Source organism: Halyomorpha halys, unplaced genomic scaffold (assembly GCF_000696795.3).
Source record: "Halyomorpha halys isolate HHAL.00 unplaced genomic scaffold, Hhal_1.1 Scaffold2856.1, whole genome shotgun sequence".
NCBI classification, from domain to species: domain Eukaryota; kingdom Metazoa; phylum Arthropoda; class Insecta; order Hemiptera; family Pentatomidae; genus Halyomorpha; species Halyomorpha halys.
Genome location: NW_027104694.1, coordinates 30,343 through 49,866, shown reverse-complemented (window position 1 = coordinate 49,866; position 19,524 = coordinate 30,343). Strand labels below are relative to the sequence as shown.

General features: G+C 30.4%; 1 protein-coding gene across 2 annotated transcripts in view; it reads left to right on the top strand.

Moving 5' to 3' along the window:
• The first annotated feature begins 635 nt into the window (after nt 1-635).
• The window catches only part of LOC106691735 (protein FAM133), a 24,500-nt gene continuing 5,611 nt past the window's right edge, over nt 636-19,524 (top strand). The window contains exons 1-3 of one of the 2 annotated variants that reach the window (XM_014437595.2): nt 644-1,068; nt 14,656-14,960; nt 17,230-17,939. In XM_014437595.2, coding sequence (XP_014293081.1) covers nt 892-1,068; nt 14,656-14,960; nt 17,230-17,833 — 1,086 coding nt within the window. In that variant the 5' untranslated portion in view covers nt 644-891 and the 3' untranslated portion in view covers nt 17,834-17,939. Of the gene's footprint in view, nt 1,069-14,655; nt 14,961-17,229; nt 17,940-19,524 lie in introns of those variants that run through there. The other variant, XM_014437593.2, reaches the window with a different exon arrangement.

Sequence of the window (19,524 nt, the reverse complement as noted above, 5' to 3'; positions counted from 1 at the left end):
CAAAAAAGAGCCGAAAATATCGGATTATGTAAATCCGACAAGTGATCATAGCTCTTAATGGACTCAACTATTTCGGAGGCGCATTTTCGGCCTTCAGATACCTAGCAAATTAAATTTATAAGGGAGTAAGCTATAGACTTAGTTTTTAGGAAGAGCTGAAAACCATTTTTATCATTCAGAAAATGACAAAAATAGGTTAAGTGTTTTAAAAGTTGTAGAACATTTTAAAATTCTGACTTTTACCACCATTTCTAAGCAGGTTCATCAACCTACTCAGCAAAATACATTTTTAGCTGTACGAAGCATGAAGTAGATTTTAGCGCCGGCTAAAAAACCTAACCTCTTTGTACCAATTTCTGACTGAAATTTATATCCAGTTTCCTTGTCCTCCCTAGATACAGAAGGCTCTAGACTATTGCTTATCATAACGTGGAAGACTAATCGATTTTCTATTATCTTATTATTCGCCAATTTTTAAGCTGATCTTATTTTATGATGATTTTATTTGATAAAATAATTACGATTAGCTTGATAATAATGAAAAATATATTTGTTATTTGCAAAACATGAGTACATTGTTGCAAATCAAACGTTCAATAAAATACGATACGACTGTTAAATTATTAATTATTCATTTATTTTTGATAGTTTTTCAACAACCGGTTTATTATTTAACAGGTTATTACTCTCTTACATTATTAACAGTTGACTTTATTTTTAGCCTTTTTAAAGATAAATCAAATACTAGCCCTGAATTTAAGTTATGTCTCGGAATTCAAGAGCCGAGAAGATTGAGAATTACACTTAACGGTTTTTTGATTTTTTTTTTTTGTCGTGAGAGTAGGAAAGACTCAATTAAGACCGATCTTTATACTAGGATAAGAGTTAAAAATGGACCAATTCGACGATATAAAGATGAGCGACTCTGACGACGACGAAGGAGCGGGAGAGAGGGTGAGGATGATCATGGAGGAGATCTACAAGAACCAGGACAAGATAAAGAGCGAGAAAGACATCGAGGAGATGGCAGAGAGGTGCACTAGCATGATGACCCAGATGAGGAACGAGGTTAGTATGCTAAATATATTTACTGATCTATCTTTATTGAGGCTCAAAATGTATTTTAGATTTATTTCTATGAAAAACAAGAGATTATAATGATAAACATCGTTAATGTCTTGAGATGTACATTTAGTGATTGTTTTAGGTTAGTAAACATAATTACGAATTCATTAGTGACATTATTTTAAATTTTTATAAAATTAGTTAAGCCTTATTACTTATCAATAAGGAATATATAATTTATTACTGCCTTACTGTGAATACTGTGATTACTGAATCTGTTTTTTAAAATAATATTTTCATGAGTGTAAGGTAATGTTTAACATGCAGCACGGAATTGAACATCATCGGAACAATATTCGAACAAAATATACATTTTTTCAGTACTTTTAGAAGACCCATTACATATAAATACAAATCGTTACTTGACTTTGAATATTGTTTATGATTTCTTATAGATATATCATCAACTAACTAGACAGTTAACTAAATGTCTTACAATAAGCAGGTTCAAATTCTAAACAAAGCTTTTAATACTATTAATTTTGTTATTTACAGCCTCCAAAAAAAGTAATTTCACAGAAACAAATAATTATGTTCCTAGTGAATAAGTATCTCTTCTTAGCTGTAGATTGTACCACTAAAATTTATAGAAACTTGAAAAATGCTGTTCATTTCTTGAAATTTACAATTGAATTTAAACAAAAACTACAAACAGGAAAATAAACAAACTAGAAGGCATCAAGGACATCTTCCTTTTAGGCGCTTCGAAGGATTATCAGGAAGAGGAGAGGTTCGGAACTTGAGGGTTTGGATGACTACAAAATTTATTTTTAAACCTTATTAATGCATTGACACAATTACATTTCATTTCTGTCTCCAGGGCCCTGTTTCATAATGAAAGCTAATAGTATTAGTTCATAGTACAAGTGTAGAAACTAAAGTGGTGATAATACTAATACTTATTTTTTTCATGATAGGGATGACTATTAGTGATATTACAGGAATTAAAAAATACTAAAGTACAAGTTACTATTGTACAAGTCCGTGTAATTGAATTAAGCTAAATCTACAAGACTAATAGTATTAGTTTGTACTTTATTATGAAACAGAGCCCAGCTTGGCCACCCGCTCTGCAAGAGCATTTCGGGCGGTAAAACTAACATTTAGTATTTCAAAAAGTGAGCTCCATATTTTTGAAACTACCAACAGCACTATAAAACCTAATAGGACATAATTTAAAGATGAGTGAATTTGTTAAAATCTAATCCCTAGTAAAACTGTTCAATAGTTTCTGAGATTTAGGATTTTGAAAAGCCATTCTTGTTAGCAGTAGTGGTTCCGGATTTACTGGGCGAAAACTTAATCTCAGAAACGATGATAAGTACGTATCAATTAGCACTCAAATTACAGCTAATTTAATGTGCTATAAAGTCATAATTAAGGCGCTTATCATGATAGGGATTTTCATGATATTTGCCCAAAATGTATTAACGAGATGAAATCTAGTTGTTCAGAAAAAACTTTTGGATTATGATAAAAAAAAACATTTCAGAAACCACTGAACATACAGATGTCTGACAACAAATCAAATAAGGCATAGTTTAATGTAGTAGTTCATAACGTTTATCTTAGAGGGAGTTGTAGTTTTTGAAGTATGAATTTCGCAAATGGAATTTGGCCGATTAACTAAAAATCCATTCATTTTAGCAAATATCATGATACCTACTACTCCTACGAAGATAAACTTTATTAACTACTTTATAGCACATTAAAGTAGCTTTTATTTGAGTGCTAATAGAGATGTACGCATCATCGTTCGTGAGATGAAGATTTTCTATAATAAATTCACTGACTACTGATTTTTCAGTACATTTTACTATAAATTATGCATTTAAAAAATTGTACATCGTAACCAGCTCTGAAAGGGCTCATATTTTAGTCAACTTTTTACTTTAAATGGTAGTGTTGTTAATAATTTTAACTATATGTAGATTCGAATGAAAAATTATTTTTGTTAACGTTTTGAAACAGCCGCCATTTTTATGTTTCCTAACTATTGTATAATGGCAGAATGATCAATTTTTACAAGTAATTATACATAGCCAGTCAAAACTTTGGGTGGAATAATTGTTTCTCCTCTTGGGCTCTTAGAAAGAAGGTTGCGGTATGGAGATCAAAATATATTAATTTTTTTTTCTTATTCAAAAAGCAATACATTAAATTTCCGAAGATTATTATAAAAAAATCATTATGGAAGCATTTGATGTATATAAGTTAAATTTTTATTGAAAATGTTGATCAGTTAAACCTATCTGCAGGAAAAGTTCGAAGCTTGAAATAAACCCATCAAATTTTGTTGGTAGAATTTTAATTTCACCCCCCCCCCCAAAAAAAAAAACTTTTACTTTTGAAAAGCGCTTAAATTAAATTTTGATACAAAACTTCTTTATTTCATAAAAACTTACTTTCCTATTCTATTCAGTTTCAGAAGGTTGACTTTTCAACCCTCGTTGTTTATTTTATTTTAGCGAATTATTGAAGAATGAAAATAATGCAGTTACTAGTTTTTTTTTTCTAAATAACATTTATTGGATTATTATTATACCTCTATATAGAAAAAATAATGTTTTTTTTTTTCATGACATTAAATATGAAATTCGATTGCTATGGTTATGTTTCATGTTGTTATGGTGAGTTTAAAGCCACCAATATCGTATTTATAACAAAGTGTAAGATAATTTTTAAAGTCTGGATAATATATTTTCTAATCAAATATTTAAAAAATGTACTTTGTATCCCACCATATTTGATAATCTAATGTGACGGTTAAAATAAAAAAGTTTTTAATAGAACTAAAATAATTATTATATGAAAATTATTATTCAAATAACACATGCTGACCCCCACCCTTATAGCTTACTAACTAATTAGTTCCACGTGCATAGTGAGTACGGTGAGTCGGAAATGTTTTTTAAAAAATGAAATATATTTTCCTTTAATTTTTTTTTTAAATTCATCTGCTTCATAAGCTATTATTAGGCTTCAGACACATCAGAAATAGGTAAGTGAAATCCTCGTAAATACTTTTGAGATAACTAAGTCAGAAAAATATTATTACACGTACATATTTAAAAATTATAAAAACAACAACTTTTTTAAACGAAATATCTTAAATATAAATTAGTTATTAACTATTAAATTATTCAATAATGCTGGCTGTACTAAAGACGTCATTTCTTTTGTTTTATTTTTTTAAGAATACCTACAGTTAGGTTTCACAAATGCAAAGTAGTGGCATAAGAAGCTTTTATATTATTACAAAGCTAAAGAAACATGGCTAAAAATTCCATAAGTTCGGTATCTGAAATAGAAGTAAGCGACATTTCGGACTGGTTTGTGGGGGGCATCAACTTGGCTTTTGGATGTTGATTGACATTCCGACTGATCAAACAACGTGTCTCTACAAACAATATATTTAAAATGAAGAAGGTTTCTTTCAACCATAGTAAAACAATTGTTTTCATGTTCGTTACATAGCAACCCTTATAATGCTATTAATAATCAAAGGTTTGTTTTAGTGACCAACTTTAAATTTTATCAAAGTAGTATTATGAGGGTTCATAGCACTCTTACGTTGTTCATTTTACGTTAAATAAAAACTTATTTTTAAAAGTAATTGTTTATTACTGCTCCTCCGAAAAAAGGTGAGAACAATTACTTATTGACCGGACTGTACGTCGATAAGTATATATGTATGTTTAGGTTAGTTATATATTAGTATTATTAGTTATATAGTATAATTACATGTAGGTTAGTATACAACATTAACCGCTTCCAAACAGGAAAAATTTCTTTCCTTTCACGCTTACTTCTTAGTTAAAGTTTAGGTTATAATAAAAGAAATATTTAGTCAGCAGTTCCTACCCTGTTTACTTCTTCTAACTTATAAATATCGATATTTAATACATTTTTCATGTCGACGACCGAAATTACTCAAATATCCTTGTACTTTTTTCGACTATGAAACCCTGTCAAACTAGTCTTGACAATCATCTGTGTTAGATATTAATACATGATACAAAACAAAAATATTTGATAATATATGTAGCATCATTGGACTACTATTATAAATAAAGCGTTCATTTTATATTTAATTAATAGGTAATATACATTTTAATTATTTATTTTAATTAATTTTTCAAAAATAACTACCTATATTGCATTACCTACATTATCTATATTGCACACTCAAATATAGGACGTTGCTACAATAGTTTGAGGGGGGGAGGGAGGAAAGTTATAAAATTTCTTAATTGACGAAGTATATCTAATCTCTATGTTGAAAATAAATCTAATTCTCCTATATTACTATATCTATTATGGTCCTAATTTTCCCCATAGGTATAATTCTGAGGTTTGAAATTTGAGGTTAACCTTTGAATCTACTCTTTGGATATAAATTCGAAGATTCTGCTGAATTTATTAGACCAACTTGATTAAACTGTTTCCTCTAGTCTCCTTTAAAATGTTTTTACATAGGAACTCCTTCTTGCTCCTTTAGTATAACGTTCTTACGTCCGTTTCATGTATTAACTTTTTTATTAATTTTAATTTAATTTTTAATTTTTTTTGGGCGTTATAACCGGTAGGTTTAAGCCTTAATTTCTGAATAACTAACTAAACCATTCCCTGAATCGGCAGTTATTCATTTATAAAGATTTGTTCAGTCTGGTCAAGAAGTAATTGTTCCCGCCTTTTTTGGAGGAGTAAAAATACATAATTACCTTTTTAAATATCATTTTATGAAAAAAATACATTATTTAAAATTATCAACTATCCATTGTATCTGGATTAATTTCAAGACTGATGCAATAGATCTTTAAATATTTTATACGGGAAATAAAATTATATGGTTGTTGTCTATATAACCTTAGTGCACACATTAGTTGGAACATATTTTCGTAATTACCGCTTTAGGGCAATAAGTATTGCAGTATTGAAAATATATGAATATTATTAAAATAAGTGGACTGAACTTATTTTGGAATTTATCGCTTCATTTTGGATATGCAATACAGCATCAATTCTCCATTTTTAATAGTGTATTTTTTTTTTCTTCAGAAAATCGTTTATATTGTTATGTAGTAAAAAAAATCATACTATTTTAGATTGCATTTTACTCAATATGTCACGCCAAAATTTCGTTATGCAGTTTTTATGTCTCTAAGCATCTATATAGCCTTTTCAGATTAAATCAGAAAGTCAAAAATTTAAATTGTTTTGTAAATTGAATTGATCTTGAATAATTCTTGTCATTTTAAACACTAATGAAACTAAACTGCTTAAAAAAAATATTAATTTTTTTTAATCATTTGTTATAAGTGGTGCTCATTAATTATTTACAACAATTTTACTTTACTTTGAGATTATTTTAAATTATAGTTCTGAAACAATATTAAAAATTGTAGACTTTTGAATACAGCCAGCCACTTTGACTTTTTAATACAGTTAAAGGGTTAAGTAAATTTTCCCAATTTTCCGGTTATTATGGTTTTGAAAATCCTTTTTGAGATTAGTTTCTATCTCACTTTATACAGAAACTCATTTTCAGCTGTCCTAATATCAGCTAATTATCAGTTATTAGTTAATTATTAATGAATTAGGTCTTTTTTTTTCGTCGACAATTACTAAGTGTTTAGCGAACATTTTGATTTACTGCAATACTGGGAATCAAACAGCCATAAATTCTGAGTGGAATGAGTACCATTACTTATTAATTTGGTTAAGTTGTATATTGTAAACCATATACCAAAAAACAATTTCTGTTTTCGAATTTAGCCCGAAACACTCAGGCATAGTACACATTAATCAAAACTTGACATGGCAACGCATTTCGTTGATTTAATGTTATTTAATTTGCTTAATGACTTTTTTTTATATGGATCTACCGTGCAGGATTTATAGGGGGCAAACGAAGGAAGGACCTAGTAGAATGAAAACTTATTCTTTGTTCCTGGATGAAACTAAGTAGCTTCTTAGGACCGATATAGTAATGAGTTTCCTTGTCAAGTTTGGCTTTATATGTACTACTGACCTCCTCAATTTCGGGTTTAAAAAAATTTATTTTGGTTTGCGATGGTTTATGGTTTATGAAATACTATTTAATCATATGAGTACTCAGTAAAATTAGTAAAATAAATAATTATTCCATGTAAGAAAAATAATACTTTTTAATTCCTTTTAACATAACTGATCCCAATAGGATAGACTGTTTAGGGATTGCGATAAAACCAAAAGCAACACCTAATTCTTTATTTTATTTAACTAATTATTATGGGATTTACAACAGCCAAAAATGCGTTTTCGTATTAAGCGTGATAGACATTTTAATTTAATTTTAATAATTTTTAATATTATATGAGCAGAAGTATGTTTTATGAGACGAATTATTTTTTTTTTAAATTTATTTACTTAATACCAGAATACTAGGCCTTACATTGATTACATTACATTAATATACAAAAGTTATAATTTGAAAATAAATAAATAAAAATAATAATTCACAATAAAAAAGGAAATGAAAGCTAATAACGACATTTGTAGACCTAACAAAACAAAAAAATTCCCTCTAATGGATAAAAAACAAAACAAATTGATTTGAAAAAAGGACGAAGAGAAAATATAATAATAATAATAATAATAAATAAAATAGTGATGCGAATAATAATTTATTAATGTTGTATTTATAATTTATGCAATATATTAATGAATCCAGCTCCTGAAATATAATAATTATCTGATTTATACTAAAAGGCCAAAGAAACTGAACTTGATTGTATTAAATGATTTTTTTTTAAATTAATCTTTAGACAAAATAATAGACAGTGACTAATTCTTAAAGCAACTTCATTATTCAATTTTTTTTTTCGTTTCTTACTTTTCAATTGCACCTTCCCTTACTCACTGTCATATTGAGTTGTAATGGCTCTATCCAAGCATCTTCTCATACTTAGCATAAAGAAGTTTCCGTTTTTAATTATGCGTATAATTTTTTATACAAAATGTCACGTGTTGCTTTTAATTGTTCCTACCAGTTATCGGGTTTATTGTTCTTTGATTGCTAAGAGAAATAAAATTATATTGTTTCATGACGAGAAGGTCGTTGAATTTTAACAAGTGTTTTTTTTATTGTCCAGTGTTAAAAATAAAAAAAAATAAAATAATGTTTTCTAAAACCATTTTTTTAGTTACTAATTTGCAATAATTCAAACCAGTAGACCATATTATGCTAAAAGGGACCAAGTCACATACTAACTGAACGTAAAAAAATGGATTTAAAGTTTAATTTAGGATTAATATTTATAAATTGATTTAAAATTTAGTTCAAGATTAATATTTATAACTGAATTCAAAGTTTACTTTAGGATAATTATTTATAAATAGATTTAAGGTTTAGTATTTAGGATTAATATTTATTATATTGTAAACATATATGTATTTTTATTGGTAACCTCTATGGTATTCAATAATGACTGCTCTTAAAAATCTTTAGAATTACTGAATATTTTAGAATTTTAAATTGAAATTTCTAAATAAAGGGGCGCAATTTTCCTCCACCTCGGGCGGCTGACTCCCACGCTACACCAATGCAGAAACTTTTGATAATGTTGAAATGAGGAAAATCATCAAAGCTTCTGATCTGTTTGAACAATAATTAGAGTTCTGATTTTCAAAGGATTTTTAAAGAATTTTTTAAATATAAAAATCTTAAATATTTTATCTTATTTTTTCATTATAGCCGGTAGCTAAGACTGTGGACCTCCCACACCAGACTCATTAACCCGTTAGTAATTAATTTATCAGGTCTATTCAAAACAATTGAGTTTCCGCCTGAGTTACCACTGAGTTACTTTTTAAGGGTCCTTAAAATGAGGGCTTCAGTTTTAATAAAAATAATTAAGAGGTGTTCAACTCTTCGTAGTGATATTACACTTTTATTTAGTAAGTTTTTTTGTAGGCATATGAATTTTCAGTAGGGAAAAAGTTACAGTAAACTTCTCAACTGGTCTATCCTACGTAATATTTTGGTGAATAAGTATATTTTATCTGAACTTTTAAGCATAGAAGGAAGAACCGTGTTTGCTGATCAAGAAGAAACAAATAAAATTAATCAATTAAATACAAAACTGAAATTTATTTTAATTTTAAGGTTTAAGTGATCCATTATAATTAACACGAAATATTGACACCTTATATTGAAGATTTCTTTTGACCTTTCTTGAATATCATTTATCTTCATAGATAAAAAGATTCCTATTTCATCATACAAAACATCAGTGTTCTTACAAGTAACTTTTTACGAGGTTTAATAATGGAATATAATAGATGGGAAATTTCGATTCAATAAAGTTGCTGATTTCAAAAGATTCCTGGAAACAGAATTAGTGGCATTTGAGACCTATATATATTTTTTTAAACTTGAAAGCTCTGAGTTTTATCGCTTTCAAGAGGAAAAATAATGGAAAAACAAAATACGTTTTATGTTAAAAGAGAAGAACTCCATTGAATTTTTCTAGTACATGTGGATAATTAAAAAAATCAAGTCTTTCGATTTCTTTAGTGACTGGCAAAGCTCAACAAGTAAATTTCTTTATTTTACAATAAACGCTATTGAAAAATAAATCGATTATAATTTATCAAAAATTGAGTCTAATGGATAAATACCATTTAGTATTTGCCTTACTGTCTAAACCTACCAAATATTTACAAAAGACTCATTTATATGACTATAATAAGACCGATCTGGACTAACGGAGTTGGGAATTTCATTGAACCATCGAATTCCTCCCATATCCAATCCTTACAATCCAAAACCTTCGTAAAATCTTATATCACGATCCTTTCATTGTTTAAAATCAAGGTCATGAGGGATGATGATTCTCAGTGTTCTATACGTTGTCAATTTGTTCAGACCCAAATCCCAATCCTTTTATGATAAACTTTCCAACCACTCAAACCCTAAATTTACTTGTTATACATATTTTAATACATTTGTAAATTTCAATAAATAAATTAAAAAAAAAAAAGTTTGCGATTCACTTTACAATAAAAACGAATAAAATGGAGTTAATAATAGTTTATATTTAAATTTTTGAGTTATTGCTTACATTATCCAGTAACACCAATGAATGATTGCTTATCTTGATCTATTACAAAAATATTGCTTTAGAAATTAATTAAAAGTGGATTTCTACATCTATTTGAAACTAGCGTTAAGTAATATATAAAAAATATGTTTACTAGATGATAACAGGTATAATTGATGCAAATTTGAACTTTCTTGAAAATTCAGAGTTTTCCGCTATACCTCTAATTTATGAGGACTGCAGAATTAATCAATGAGTTTTAATTTATTAACTACGGGTATTGATTTCCGGGATTAATCATCTTTTCCGATTTCTCAATTTCTTTCTCAGTATAATATTTATTTAATTTACATTATATTTATTATTTATGTAAGTTTCCTCATAAATTTTTCAAGTCATTGTTGCAATTATCATAGGTATGATAATGAATTTTCAATCCATATAAATTTAATACCTTTAGTAATTTCAGCTTCGTAGGTATAGTCGTTTTTGAGTCAATAAGTCTGTGAATGGTATCAGTTATTTTATTTAGATATATAGGTTAATATTAGAAGAAAAAAATCAATAATTTTATAAAAATATAAAAAAAGTTAAAAATATTAAAGAACTAGAAAAATAATTTTTAAAAAAATCATGTACTATTATTATGCATTTTATTATTTACTGCCTACTTCTATGTTAATATAAGAATCATAAGCAATTGTCTAACTAGTCTTAGTATGCTGTGTGTGTAACAACTCAATACAGTTAGGCGACGCTGCGTTTTGAATAAAGTGTTCCTCTTTTCTCTAACAACAAAGTAAAGATAAAACAGGATTCCATCATTACTGACCCGACAGAGATAATGTTTATTTTGTAGAGAATTTACTAATTTTTCAAATGAGTAGTAATAGTCTTCCGGAGCTGCATTGTTTTCAAGCTACTCGAAAAACGATTTTTTTAGTTTAAAATTTTTTTTAAATCACTAAGGACCTGTATTTTATTAAATCCAGCCAAAATGCATATCTATATCACAAGAAAAAACCTTCTTTGATAATTTTAGTTTCATAGCCATTATAGTTTTTGAGATATAAGTGATTTTTGTATAAATCACTTATAAGCTCTTATTGTGAGGACAGAACAAGTGCTAGACACAAAGTTCAAGCGGAAGGAAAGAAGTGGGAGAGCCTACTGCATTAGGATAAACGAATTTTCGGCAATCTTAGCAGAGCTGAAAGAGTGGCTTGTTTCCGGCTAGTAACAGGACATGATCTGCTCCAAAAACACCTCCATCGAATTGGCATCGTAGATTCCCCGAAGTGTCCTCTACGCAAGATGGGAGGCATGGATGGAGGCCATCTTTTGACATGTATTGGTCTAGAAGATGTTGAGCAGGATGCGAACCAACGAAGAGGAAGAATAAAATTGTATTGGGACTGCGTTTTTGAGATAAAACGATCAGTGCGCCCAGATAAATGGGTAGTGCGACTGAAAAGGGATTTTATTATGTTTCTCGGGAACTTTTTGACAATTATGATTTTATTGAATTTAGAGAAAGGATAGGGGAAACAATAGTGTTTTATTCCATCATATAGAATCCCATGCCACTTTTAGGTCAGAAAGGCTGTCTGTATTCCAGTTTCGTGACCTAGATAGGAATCGTTTGCTTGCTTCAGGATAATAACGGGACATAGCTACCTACAGCAACATCTCAATAGAATTGGAATCGTAGAATCCCGTAAGCTCGTTATACCATGAATAGAAATGACAGCTCAACATCTTGACACATATCCTGCCATGGAGTATTTAAGAAATTCAGAGGCTGACAGGTTGATAGCGAGAGTAACTACTCCAGAAAAGAAATTCCATACTATGCTGATAAGAAACGGCTGACGGGTAATGTCTACGTGAATCTCTGTGTAATTTAAAAAAAAAAACATTTTATCATAATATTTATAAGTTAATTTGAATCTTTTCCATTTCGATTAATGCCTTTTTCCATTTAAATCGAAATCTTTTCATTTCAAAGGTAACTTTTTCTACTTCCAATTGGAGATTTCGAACTAAGGATGGGGTTTTAATTACCCTCTACTTCACTCACTCTTTACATTTACATAAAAATATACAGAGGACCTTGGTTATCCGAACACTTCAGTAATCCGAACTGGCGTAAAAAAAGGTACTTTAACTTTAAAAAGTTTCAAAAACTCACCAATTTTTGTTTTAAAAAAAATCACACTTGTAAAGGACAACACCATGATCTATTGGCAAGTTATTGTAATCACATTTTAATTTTTATCACCATTATTGTAATTTCTATTAAAGTGTTCATAATATATTTTGCTGGGATTAGAAAAATATAATATCTATTGTATTGTATGCATTTGGTTCTGTATAAGTAATATAATTAATTGTAGAAGTACGTGTGATTTAAATTATTGGTAGTGAACTATTTTTTTTATCACGTTTTAAATAGATCCATACAAAGAGTATTTTTTTTTATTTATACTTTTTTAAAAAAATAAATGAACAATCTTATATTTTTCACAAATTAAATCATGGATTAGCATTACTAGGGATTTAAAATAAAACATTTTTTTAAACTTATTTTTTATATTTTTATTAAAAAATTTTTTACACTATTTTTCCTAATACTTCCTGTAATCCGAACTATTCAGTAATCTAAACACTCTTAATTTATTATTTATTTATAACCTCCAATTGTTATTAAAAATTAAATATTAGAAATTTAATCATAATAAATTTTCTAATAATATAACTTTGAAATGTACGGGGAAGAGGATATTCAGTACCCTCATTTCTTTATCGATCAATTCCTATTGAAATAACCGAGATATGTACACAAGACGGGGATATCTCCTGCTCGCAGTACCAATGAACACAAAATGCAAATGTATGTTGAGTCAACATAAATTTATCAAACTACTTATCTAGGCTACTAATGGCGTCAGTATAACGAATGACTAACATGTTGAAGCTCATTAGCAAAACAAAACTGGAATGAAGTTGAATAGCATCCGGCACAATAAGGAACACTAGGACCCGTTTAAACTTAGTTATGATTCTAAACAGTTAGTTATTCAGATATAATACAAACTGCTCCTGCAGCCGGTGACCATCCATTTAGGACTCCGGAGGACCACTAATATAGTTGTCGGGATAAGGACAAAGCCTACGAGGACCTTTGTGGTTTAGGGAGGGCTTATGGTTTCTTCGGGGCTTAGCCATTTCTCCATTGTCCGCGGAGACATTGTTCCCACTGTAGTGACCGCTTGCGAGATGCCTCTGTCTCCTAACAAGATCATTCATCATAAAGGATGGGGATCATCATTATTGTTTAATTGTCATTGGGTTCTCAACGACAAACAATAACAGTCGCTATATACATATATATGGTTTGCTCAATTTCTTAGAAACCCACCAACATATCAAATTTTGACTTAAACCTTCTCAAAACCAGGTGATAAAGTAACACATTTAGTAAATATTGGGTAGGATCAATAGTAATCCAACCTAATTTATTTGGTTCTTTTTGCTAATTTTATTAATTTATTTGATTCAAACTCCAATATTCATAAATTTATATTATTCATGCAATAGTAATACGAAACAAAATAGCTTAAAAGTATTTATTATTTAATAATTGTCTGTAAGATACAAATGTTAGTATATCTACCTGATTGTCTGTTTTTGTTTCTATTTACCTTAATTTTATCTTGTAAAAATTTAATTTTCTGGTAATTGGCTATATGACAAGGTTGACGATTTATCGTTAAAGAATGGAATTTATGGAACGAGCCTTTAACGAACTATTCCAAAAAGTAAATTTGTTTTTTTTTTTAATCATAGTATTTTCTGAAATTTGTGGGAAAGGGGTGGATTACTCAGGTATAACCAACCTTTTTTTTACCAGAGTGATATCACCACGAAATAAAAGTCATGCCCTCCGAGACATGAGGTTGCTAAGGTAAAGCCTTAAATTTTTTTATAGGCATGCAAAAGGTGTTGGTGAAATTTGATAAGATTTCCATTAGATAGCTAACTGAAAAATTCAATATAATATCCTGAATATCTCTCATTTTACGAGCATGATATACAAAGAGTATTGGTCTACGGAACCCATATTGGAGTTGGGAGGGTTAATATTGCAGAACTAAAGATGATCACAACCAAATTCTTAAATAATTTGAACTTTCTTTACCAATCATCATTATTACAAAACTTCTTATTATTTTGTAGTAAGAAGATAAATATAATTATTGTTTTTTATTCCAGCCTTTTGCTTAGTAAGTTCTACTCTTCTTTATGTTGAATCTGTCGTTTCTTAGATTTAGTTTTACTAAATTACGCTGTTCATCCTTGTTCAATTGAACTATATCACAATAATATACCTGTGACAAAAATTTCACACGAGTTAATCGAAATCATTCTTTTTTATTTACAGGCATATATAAAGAAAAAGGAAAAGAAAGGTCAAAGAAGCTCAGGTGCCGGTGACAAAGCTTCCCCGCCTCCTTCCAGAATATCTTCAGTCAAAGAGTCGCCCAGGAAAGATTCGACGAAGGCCGCAGGCAACCCACTCTTCCCTCCTCCAGGCAAATCGGCTTTGAAGTCACCGATGGAATACAAGAAGAAAACTCAAAAAACCCCCAACTTCTCCGAGCTTTACAAGGAGAAGATGGAGAAGATGAGAGTACCAGGAAAAATAGACCTGAAAGGGTCTCAGACGAAAACTGACTCAACAAAGCCGTAAGCGTAATATTATTACTAAAACAGCAAGAGTAATAAGCTTAATAATGCATCTTTAAATTGAGATATAATTACACCAAGGCTACATATTAACAAATTTTCTAATAAGCTACATTGTATTGAAGATATTCTTCGAATGAATAAGATCCACAAATGTGTAGTAAGGTTAAAAGTAGTTATCGTTGCTTTAATTTAATAGGATCACATTTGAAAAAAAAAGATTGACGTATTCCATAGAATGTGACATAGAAAGATTTGGGAAAATCTATAAAGGTACCACAGTAGTGAAAGGAACCAGTAACTACTGTAATACCTTTGGAGCACGTCCATTTCAAAATTAAGCCAAACCTTTTTTTTTTTTTGTAAGCTTTGCTACTATTCAAGCAAAGCAGCTTTATATTTTTTTAATATATGCACTATAATAACAGTGTGAATGTATTTGTTTTTGTTGTGTTTATTTTCACAATTTAATTTTCAGAAAGATTAAAAAAGCTTCCAAATTCATTACAATATCTTCGATCATTTGAAAAATGTTTCAGAACTATTGAGTATTAAAATTAAAATATCAAATAAATATAGCTAAATATTTAAATATTTATGTAAATATATAGAACAGTTCTGGTGTTAGTTGAATCACAACACTCTAGAACAATTGGCATGACTATACAACCAATACAGGTAAATTACCAATTTTAACCTACTGGCTCATTACCAATGACGCTGGGATTTCGAAGAGCCTTACTTTACCCGTCATGCGTGCGGGATGGAGTGGGCTCGAAGAATCTCTGGTCGAGAGTGTAAATAATGCTCATACTAGTTTAAATGTGACAAATGTTTATTTCATTATTTTTTTTATATATTTTTTTATCGCGTACCGGCCATTAAGGACCACGCGAATATCATTAATTAGGCTTGTTAAGAAGTCTTGATTTTCTTTCTTCCCATCGCAGATTCATAATCCTCGACTGCTTTTCTTTTCTTTCTTCGATATTCCACTCTATTTTCCTCTTCCAATATTGGCGAGATTTTTTAGCGTTTTCCTGTATGTGTCTAAATCTAGACAGTCGGGATCTGAAATTTTAAGGTTCTTTAATTCTTCTCTCATTTTTCTTGTGTATCCTCCCATGCTTTTGTAGCTAAACATTTTGATAAAGATCTTTTTGTTCAATCTTTCTTCCTTCATCCTTTTCGTGTGCCCATAGAACATCAGCCTTCTGATTCCTATCTCGGTTTCCAGGTCTTTGATTTTTCTTTTGTAAATCTCTTCGTGAGATCTTTGTCTGTAACCTTCTTGTGTTTTCCTGGGCCCATATATTTTTTTTTTTAAGATCCTCCTCTATTCTTAGCAGCTTTTCCAAGTTGGATAGGGATGTGGTCTCAATCCCGTATAAAATCACTGCGTTGTCACAACGTTGTAATGCCTTAACTTTGCACTTGGAGGAGAGCTTAAGTTTTATAATTTTGTAATTTTCTCCCAGGTGATCTCTTTCGCAGAACCGTTGTGACATATTTCCTGGTCACTTTATGGATGTAATTATTTATCACTTTTACCTATTGCCTAACGTTGAGGCATATTGTAATATTTATCAATAAACAAATTCAACCTAATTACCGAAAACCTGGTCGTTGCTATAAAATGCATCAAATATAAAACACATAGAGTAAATGTTCTAAAATTAATACTTTCCTCAGGTCTCTAGCTAAATTAGGAATGTTCTTTAAACATTCCAAAAATTGCCAATCCCTCTTTTTCATTCTTCTCATGAGAACTTTACAGCTCTTTAATTAAAAAACTAGTTAACATATATCAGCACAATGTCATAATTTTCTATACCTTTTCCGCTAGGACACATGAGCAAAATATTTCGAAAATGTGAGATGGCTAATTTTGGACCTTTTGTTGAGTTAACACTTCAAACTGTATTAAAATAAAACATCTCGTGATCATAAGTAATTAGTGGATCCCACATAAACAATAAGAAAACAAATAAGAATTATTTTACATGTAGTAACACATTAATGATTATATTTGCTATTGAAAATGTTCTAATACTGAATCTCTAAATTTATTTTACAAAACACTATCGAATACTGCTTACGTATTTTATCAGTAGAGGAAAATACAATTATGCTAAATCATTAAGATTTTAACCCTGATTACTCAGTGCCATACGATGATAGTTAATGTATAAATTAAGACTAATAAATAACATTATTACGATAAAAATAACGTCAATTTAAGATTGAATCCATCTTTGTGGCATTTCAGGTCTAAAGCCAAAATCGGGATGGGGGATGTACGTCGCAAAATGGTCGAAGATAGCAATGACTCAGAAAGTGAATCGTCATCCATGAATTCGGAGTCAGATTCGCTGGGGTCCGAGGAGCTACAAAAGATCTTGGATACCACAAAAAACAGCGACAAGATAATGAAAGAGTTCAAAGCTAGAGAAAGCTACAGGGGAGTTGGAAAAGAAGTTGACGCCCACAGAAAAACTGCAGACTGGATGTCATCTACAAGGGGCGAGCTAGCGAAGAAGAAGGAAGGGGCTGGAAGCAGCAAAATGATGGCTGCAGCTAAGGCGAACCAGAATCTATCCTTCTTCAGTTCCTCGGATATGGATTCCGAGGATGAGAAAATAGCGCAGCAGCTGAAGAGCAAGATGACATTGTCCTCGAAGAAGCCTCCTTTGGATAACAAGGAGACAGCTAGGAAGTTGCTAAGCTCGATCTCGGAGAAGCCCAAGGGTACGTTGCCACCGAAGGCAGGTGCGGCTCCTTTGAAGAGGCCGACCATTCCTGCCGGTGCGCCTAAGGTAGCTGTGAGCAGGCCCGGTCCTGCAGAGAAGGCCAAGCCGAGGAAGAAGATGTGATCTAGCCTAAAAATAGCTCCAAAAAAAGTTAATAAAACTCGAATTTGGCCATAGGTAAAATTGAGCGGGAAAATTGATTAGAAGATTAAAAATATTTTCAACGTCAGTGTTTTTATTTATATTTTAGCCGGTACCTATAATAATAGAGGCATAGTAATAACTGACTAGACTTAAAACTACCTAACCCAAGCCGTGAGGAGCTGTTAAGGACCTTCAACCCATTGACTTATTAAAAATACTTACTCTCAGCTGTAAATCGATCTTTTAAGATCAATGGACTCCTAAAACTTGACTTGTTGAAATTCATCTTATCAATGAAATTAATCTCTACAATATTAGTGTTTGCGAGGTTACGCTTCCTGAAGCTAGGGGTGAGAATGTTTGTGTTTGCGCAAGGAATTGATTGGGGAAGGTCGGAGTTCCTTGCCCGCACTCGTTGACCTTTTAACTGCTTGCACTTTCCGTTGAACACGTTTATTCGATACCAAGGGCGTTCTTCAGCTTTTTAGTCAACAATCTCTTTAGTATCCGGCCACTGACGCCAGTATCACAGCAACTATCTTATAGCAAGGAAAATTTGCGTAGCAATGTCCTATCAAGTATATTCTACCATATGATGAGAATAATCATTCACCTTATGGATAACTTTTGACGTCGACGTCGACGTCATTGAGATTTTTTGTAAAATTGAAGCTTTAGTTAGGTGGATCGATTAATATTGATAAGGGTTAGTTCTCCACTCATATCCATAGAAAGGTCTTGATGTTATTTTAAAATAAATGTATAGTGTACTCTGATTTGTTAGGAATGAATCTATTTTCTATTTGTTTAATTTAAACATGTTTTCTTTATACAAATATATACAAGATCTACATTTTTTTTATATGACGGCACTGCTGCCCGGTTACAAATGTTCGCTTCCTACAACTGCTTCCTCTGATCATACGATCTTGTGCCGACTCCTTTCAGTTTCTAATTCTGACTACATAAATATCTCTGAAGTCGTAGAGTCCTCATTAGTGTGTAAAATGGGCACATTGGAGTATTAATATATACCAAGAACGAAAAAGTCCTATTATCTTTAAATCACAGAAGATCCTTATCAAAATAATTGTTTTCACGCAATCTAGCTCTATGTAATATCTCTATATTCTTGTAATATCAGTAATTTTTGAATTTTTAGGGCTGCCACTTCCAAAAGAGTAAATATAAGAATTAATTTAGTTTAGAAACATATTCTATAGCATGAATCAATAATACTTTCAGTCAGGTGGTCATAGTATTTTCGATAACGAAGAGGAAGAAAAACATTGTATTGATTAACATGCTTTCGGAACAAATTTAGATTTAAAGAAACATATTCAGCGCCAAGTCCATGTCGTGTAGAAACATCTTTGGAAGAAAGTTTAAGGAAAGGACTTTCGTTTGAGAACCGGAAAAGTCAAAGGCTGAGTAAATATATAACATGCAAGTCCCACCGTAGTCTTGTAAACAGAGTTCGGTATTAGAAATGCACACAAGAGTTGTTACTTTTGCGTGATGCTTTACTTGAAACGAGCATTCCTCCGAGTTCAGTGAGTGCTACTATAGGGTTTTTTTTTAAGCCCGATAGAACTTGAAATTGTAAAAAATAACACAAAAAATTAAATTGTAATCAAATTTTTTTTTTTATTCGAAAGATCAATACGTGA